A 7,464-nucleotide genomic window follows, 5' to 3' on the forward strand; every position below is an offset into this window, starting at 1 on the left:
AAACAACATCCACAGCCGTATTAGCTAGGATAAGGGTTACAAGCTCAGCGATCCTCACGCTACGGGACAAAATGATCAGTGGCTGGGATCACAGGCGGACAAAAGCAATGGCCGTTCCCTCAAGCTCCTTGCAGCAAGGTCACATGGCCATAAGCAGACACTGTCAGAAACCAGATAACCCATTGTGCAGTTCTAGCTGGGCTAATCCCGCGTGTCCCCAGAAAGCTCCAGAGAGGCTAAGCACAGAATGAACCGGAGAGAAATCCTTGTTATACAAAAAAAAAAACCCAAGAAGAAGCTTTATTGGTATGCATCCTACAGAAAGGGTTACAAGAAAGGGCCTTGGATTAATCTGTCAAAGAAAACACGGAACAGCTGTGCTCTCCCTAGGAAGGCACCAGCCACAAGCAGGTTCCTTACAACACAGGCGGCATGGAAATATACTGGAGGAAGGGAGGGGGGCAGCGGACACACGGGATTGGCGCTCTGTTCTTCAATACCGGGGCGATTTCAAACAATTGAGAGGAGGCCTGGTAAGAACAACCCCAAGGTGTTTCCCCACACCAGAAACGGCACTTGCTTTTTACTGAATTGGTCTCCTCCACATGTAAATACTTGCCCACCAGGATTTTTATAGCGAGCTGCGGTAGCTACTAGCAGAGCTTCTGAAAAGGCAAGAGACAGCACTCCACATTTGCCCTTTCTGATAGACAGTTCTGATCAGGTTTCAGTCCCCACTCAGTCCGTTACTTCTCCAACCCCAAGTATACTACTGAATTTGTACTGCTTTAGGAAAAAAAAATAATCAACCGGTTGTAGTAAAGTCCAGAGATGTTCCAAGACCCTCTTGCCAACCCGACAGGAGGTGTAGCCACACATGGATAGGATCACCTCTTCTTGAAGCCATATTTTTTCCTTTCATAGAAGAGATCTGTCTTGGAACTGCCCAGGTTGACGATCTTAGGGCAACCATCTCTCTGTAAGAGGAAAAGAGGGTCCAAGTTAGGACATGGGCAAACTGAACATCATCATCATCACCACTTACATAGTTCTAGTAGGTTCTCAGTTCCCACGCTCCTCAGCCTGTCCTCAACACACATTTCGAACACCTGTGCAGACAAACTGCCCTCCAGTTCTGGTTACTACCAGCAAGGCAGTGGAAGAGAGGAAGAGGATGGATGCCATTTTAACATTACTCCAGGACATTCTCTTCCTCAGGGTGAAGATGTAGAACAGCTCGTACAACATCAGCAGTTTAATGAAAAAGATGCTCAGCGTCTCAAGACTGGATTCTTTCTAAATTAGGATACATGGGATTTATAGGGCCCAGAGGAATAAGCTTGCCCCTTCTTAGCCAAAAAGAATCTCATTACTTTAGATGTCACCAAGCCAGTCTCGTGTTTAGGGACCCCTCTCAGCTATGACAGCAGAACTGAGTTTCAGCTTTCCTGCATCCTGAATTGATTACTGCAGAGGCTGTATGGTCATCTTGGGAGAAGACAGCTATTCACAGCAGCTACACGGGTAAGTTCTTGTACCTGAATTCCAGGAGACAGTGAGAAAAAGGCTGCGAGAAAAGCAAGAAGAGGAGTGGGAGAGACCCACCCTCAGAGGTGCGGTTGCAAAGAAAAATCAGAGATGCATCTCTTGGTGTACCAGGGAACGTTTGTCCGTGGGTGACCCGAGCCCAGCATCTGCATAACTCGAGGGCAAAACGTTGTGGCTGGCAAGAGCAGCTGTGAGGGGCCCAGCAGGCAGAACGTGTGTCCTGGGCTGCTGTGTAAGCCCGAGCGGTTTAGATTTAGAAAGCCTCTGGGCAGACATCAGCCGCCGTAGAAACTGCACCCAAGCTGCCCCACTGATATCTGCTCCTCTGCAGGAGATGCAACCCAGTGGGGAGGGTCTGCATGGTAGAAATAACAGGAAGGGGGGGAGGGGTAAAAGAAACCATTCCTCCTCCATAGAACTGCCACAACTTATTTCTAGATACTGTCTGCTTATTTGATTTTGAACCTCAATGGCAGGACTCTTCCAAGTCCTGCTTCCCACGATCCAGGGAGTCTGTGACAATCTTGACAGCATTATTGCAGGGCTCTGTTCATTCTTCCACCTCCTCCTAAGGAGGCAACACATAAGCATCTCCTGTCCCCAAGAAAAGATGGCTTTTTTGCAACTCAGAGCTGTCCTGGGTGACAAGGTGGGATTTTGGCCCTTACCCACAGATCGAAGTGAGGTGAAACAATACCTCATTCCTCCCTCCCTCAGAACAAATGAACCAAGAGTAACCAGGCCCTTTCCCTCGTGCCCAACAGCATTCCACCTCCTCCCTCCATTTTGGTATTTGCTTTCTTGCTTCAGTCTTTTCAAGTCTTTCTCTGAGGCTGATGGAAATGCTGTGACTGAAACCTTGAAGCGTTAGAGCTTCAGGTACAGAGCTCTGTCCATCTGCTTACCTTCACACCAGCTACCATAATCGTGACAGGCAGCACACTTAACCTTTCTCATTCCAGGCACTCTACACCTGTGCCAGCACTTTACAATCCTGCAAGTCAATCACATCAAATCTGTTTCACATCTGCAATAATCCCCAACATTTGAGTTTGCTGGTACAGAACAACTGTCTTCACCTACAACACCCTTCACCCAACTGTCAAAATACCTCAGTTCTGACCTGTCATTCTCCTACTCCTCCAGCTCTACGTTTTCTACAATCCTCCCTTGCAGAGCAGCTGACTATTTCACACTTGAAAGCTACAGGTGAGCTTAAGTTATGAAAAATACCTGTTGGGAATCAATACCAATTTGTAAAAATAAAACCAAGCCTATTTTACTCATGACTTATCAAGCCGGGTGTCTTGGTTCCAAAAGCAAACGAACAAAACTACTGCTTCTCAGAGCATTTCTAAAGGGGGAGGCAGCACCACCATCACAGCACTGATATGCATATTCAGATGCTAAGAAAGATTATGGTCCTGTCAGATCTAACAGCTAAATTCAGATGAGGACCTCCCCCTGTTCTGAATTTAGCTGCAGGCCTCTAGAGAAAATGTAGGCACTGCAGAGAATTAAACCAGCAACTCGCTCAGCTGAGCATATTCCTCCAAATCAATCCAAACCATTCTCTCAGCATGTTCTCCACTGTCATCAGGGTGTGCCAGAGATGGTATTTGCAAAGCATCAAAACCCAAACAACCTTTAAGAGACGCTCTCACAGCTATCAGGCCTGTATTCTGGGGATATTGCAACCGTAAGCATCATGTTCTTGCTTCTCCCTAAGGTCTTTTTACCACTTCATTTGCAGTTCTTCAAGTGCAAGATCACTCGTTGTGATGGATATTAACAAATACCTTACAGAGGGTTAACAGCTGCCTCATTTCGCGCCGTGGCTATCTTTCAGCACAAGAAGATTATAAAAAGATTATAGCACCAAATATAGAAATATGGGATTGTTACACCAAGAAGTGTTGGTAGAAAAAGCAATGTGCACAATACAGGCCATTCCAGAAAAGAATGAAAAAAAGCAATGAATCATATCCCACTGCAATTGTGCAAGAAACTTTAGACTTGTAGAACACAATTAGTAGTGCAGATTAACATCTAACTTTATACTTTTGTATAGAATCATAGAATTGTTTAAATTGGAAAAGACCTTTAAGATCATCAGGTCCATGTAATCCAAAGGAAAACACAGGTGGGGATTCCATAGGCCTTACGGTACTGTACGTGCCTGAGCTGCTCCCACCACTGCCTTTGCAGTGTCTGGAATATCTGTGACCCTGATAAAACCTAGGCTGAGAGATCTGGGAAGACAGCAACTTAAATGGTAACTTGCAGCATGTGGAGGAAGCGTACCGTGAGCGTGCGGTGCAGAGCAGTCAAAGATCCTTTGGGATGAAGAAAGTTACAATACCTCAAAATGCTTTGCAAACACAGGGAACTACCCACAGGGGAAGAAAGGCAGGAGGTAATGAAAACCAGTGCCAATATTGATAGTGGAACCCAAGCGTCCCATGTCCCAACATTAATTTCACTAGCTCAAAGCCCCTTAAAGGCAAGCGTGGCTACTAAATGAAGACATAACCAATTCAACGGGAGACTGGATGACAACATACATCTTTTTCCTGGATGGTGCACTCCTTGCAGTAGTAGGCATCAGACACTCCTGGACCCCCGCAGATCACGCAGCGCCCTTGGTACGAGCCGTAGTTACACTCGTCACATATGCGTACGAGAGTGCAGGGCCGCACATAGGAGTCACAGATCACGCATTTGCCATCACCTGCAAGTATAGCATAGCCTTTGGTTACAGAACGTCCTTTTCTGCACCCACACATCCAAGAGGAGGAGCTTCCTCGTGAAACATCTTGCTTGCACACTCGAGGACAACACAACTGAACGGCAGAAATTTATCTTGCAGGCACAGGGCACGACTTTGTATTTGCACACAGACTTGAGGGGAACAAGGGCCAGTAGCCTGCAGTATTTGAGTTTTTTTATTTATTCATGCATTCACAACCAGAGAAGAACCCCAAAGTTGCTTCTTCTGTGATTAGCCAACACCTGCTTAGATCATGCCATTACTTTTACTTTAGAACTTTCCCTGAATTTTTCACTTGTGAAAAAAATGCTGGACTGACAGGACTAGTGTCCTTGCCTACCCAGGAGCAGCAGTGTAAGCTTCTCCCACAGTGTCACATCAACAAAAGTCTGAAGTTACTATCCTCAAAAAGATGAGATAAGAGATTGTACTCCTGGTCCCTTTAATCCTTCATCTGTAAGAAGGGCAAAGGAAGGGCAAACTGGCATAAACAGCCATTTCACAAAAGTCGCTCTTGCTTTCTCACAAGGAACTGTGAAATTCAAGTACTCATATCATACAGGCAAGCAGCCATCAGATGCCATCGACAGTCTCTGCTGGACTTTATCCAAAACACTGACCAAGGGATGAAAGGCTTCATATCCTATTACCAGTTCCCAAGGCATCTAATCCTGACTCCCACAAACAGCTCAGCTAACCTGCTCTTCAATCTCCAGCACAGCAACCTCCAACTACTACCAGTGGGAATCAGTTTCACTGCCGAGCACTCTTGAAAACAATCTTGTTCCTTCAGACTGTTCTTCTCCCCACCTCGCTTATTTTCATACGATTTTTGAGTCACCAACTAGTCATCTTATTTGTTCTGTTCCCCTACAAGGGCCTAATGACTGATCCTACTTTTTCTTCCCTTCTGCAGTTGAGCACTGGCATTTGATTCTGTGGGGGTTTTTATGTTCTAACTCTAGATGTTCCCCCCTGCTCATTTCTTATCCCCCTAGATGCTGAAGGGAGGAGCCGTTCTCAAGGTGCGAAGTCAAGATTTCAAAAGTGCATTTTTTTTTTCCCTCGTCTGAAATGATCAGGCTAATCACTTTGAATAACAGATTACAAGGTACCGATCAAGAAGTCACTCTATCCTCAGCTACTGAAAATGCTGTCAGTGTATACTCTAGAACAGCTTACATTTGTGTGACACTCTATTTGAGCATGTAACTTTCTAAGTATTCATTGATTTACACTTGCAATACACAAGTAACTGTTGCCACCTCAAAGAGTGACATCAAGTTCATGGTTAAAGCAAAACCAGAATCCAATCCCCAAATCCAAACTGGGTGCTCTAACCACAACATGATGCTCTCAAGCAGCTATATGTAGAAGCTATACTTACACTTTTCACAAAGTCTTCCGATTGCTGCAAGAAGAAAAAGAACAAAAATTATTTGAGGCAGAAGTAGAAGAAAAATATAAGTAACTACAAGCTTGAATGTAAAATAATTCTCTTCTGCAGTAAGTAGTCTTTAAAAGAAAAAAAGTAAACCACAGAAACAGTTTGAGCATAAATACAAATATATTTATGATAAATCAATATATATCCTCCTGGAGACATTTACCAAGATCAAAGTTTAGATACACTGTGAACGTGCAATGACACCCAGTGACAGTAAGAAAACCTACAGGTGTTTTCCCATTTCAAACATAGCCAATGTACCTGACCCAAGGAAATCCTATACACGAGTCTTGGCATAGCTTTTACACTGGTTTTAATGAGGCCAAAAAAAAAATTAAAATCAAGTGTTTATTTGATTTATGGCAGCCCAAGTACTTTCTTCACTTCAGAACATGAAGGTAATTAAACGTATCTTAGAAGTCTTGTCACTTGTCTAGGAAACTCACAACAACAACATTAGTAACTTGGATAAATGCCAAAAATACCACATTCTAAAGACCAGATGTCCACATTCACAAAGACCAAACAGTGATTCAGTAGAAGTTTGAGGGTGAAGGGAGTCCTCAGGCTGGAAATGAATTTTCAACATAGACATACTGCTAGCTGCATTAAATACTTTAAAAAGAAGCTTCCCATGGACAGTGCACCTGAATATTTTGTGTTTACAGTTCTTCCAGAAAACTGCACGTTAAATCTGCTTTTCCAAAGGGTGAAAAAATTCTGGAAGGGATATCTCGACTTCTAATCTCGTATAAAACTTCTTTAAGACTTATCGGGGCAAATTCTGACCCAAGTGACAAGAATAAAATCTCTATACAGGCATAACCCGGAAGACAATTTTATCTCGCGGCCGGAAAGATGCTCCCAGTGCTGGCTGAAGCCTTCAGCTCCTTCTCCTGGCTGCACGGGTACGGCCAAACGCCACAGGGGTAAAGCTCATCAAACCCACGTTTTTCTGCGTACAGCCATCAACTCCGGCTGCCTTTTCCCCCCACCCGAGGGAGAAGAGGCTGCGCTCACGACCGCGTTAAGGCCCTTCAGCCCTACCGAGAGAGGCCCGGGAGCAGCCGCACGCCAGGACGGACCCACGGGGGAGACCCAGAGCAGGGATTTCCCTGTGTCGTGTCGTCCCCGCCCCCCCCGAGCCTCCTCTCCCACTGCACCCATCAAACCCAGCAGAACATCGAAATAAAAGTGAAGTAAAAGCGGGAGGGAGGAGCGAGGCGGATGCCCTTCCCCCCCCCCCCCCCCCGCCCGCGCCAGGCCTCACGACCACGCGCGCGCCTAACGGCCACTAACGGCACACACACACGCACGCACACACGCGCGCGCGCCTCCCCCTCGCCCCGCGGCGGAGAGGGGGTGAGGGGGGACCCCTCCGGGACTCACCCACGCCCGCCTGCTTGCGGCAGAAGATGAGGTCCGGGTGGTGCTTGGCCATGGCGAGGCGACACCCACCCGCCGCTGCCGCCGCCGCCTCCCCGCGCTCTCACCTCCGACCCTCGTTCCCCGCCCCCCCCTCCGCGGTCCTGGCTGGGGTGAGGACGGCGCCTGCCAAAGCACCGCCCCGAACGGGAACACCGGAGCGCAACCGCGCGGAGGACCGCCGAGAAAACCCTCTCTCCTCGGAGTCCCTCCACCGTTAATCTTTCCCCACCCAGGGAAGACCCGCGTTACGGCTGCTGGCTCTCATCTTGGC

General features: G+C 46.9%; 1 protein-coding gene across 1 annotated transcript; it reads right to left on the reverse strand.

The window, feature by feature from the left end:
- Nucleotides 1-270: 270 nt before the first annotated feature.
- PHF5A (PHD finger protein 5A) lies at nucleotides 271-7,233 on the reverse strand. The gene is made up of 4 exons (XM_086469527.1): nucleotides 7,155-7,233; nucleotides 5,706-5,729; nucleotides 4,113-4,279; nucleotides 271-977 (listed from the first exon to the last, which is right to left on the reverse strand). The coding sequence occupies exons 1-4, from the start codon at nucleotides 7,204-7,206 to the stop codon at nucleotides 888-890; spliced, it is 333 nt and encodes a 110-aa protein (XP_086325653.1). The 5' UTR covers nucleotides 7,207-7,233; the 3' UTR covers nucleotides 271-887.
- Between the last annotated feature and the right edge of the window lie 231 nt (nucleotides 7,234-7,464).

The sequence above is a fragment of the Leptosomus discolor genome, chromosome 1 (assembly GCF_034619465.1).
Source record: "Leptosomus discolor isolate bLepDis1 chromosome 1, bLepDis1.hap2, whole genome shotgun sequence".
Taxonomy (NCBI): Eukaryota; Metazoa; Chordata; class Aves; order Leptosomiformes; family Leptosomidae; genus Leptosomus; species Leptosomus discolor.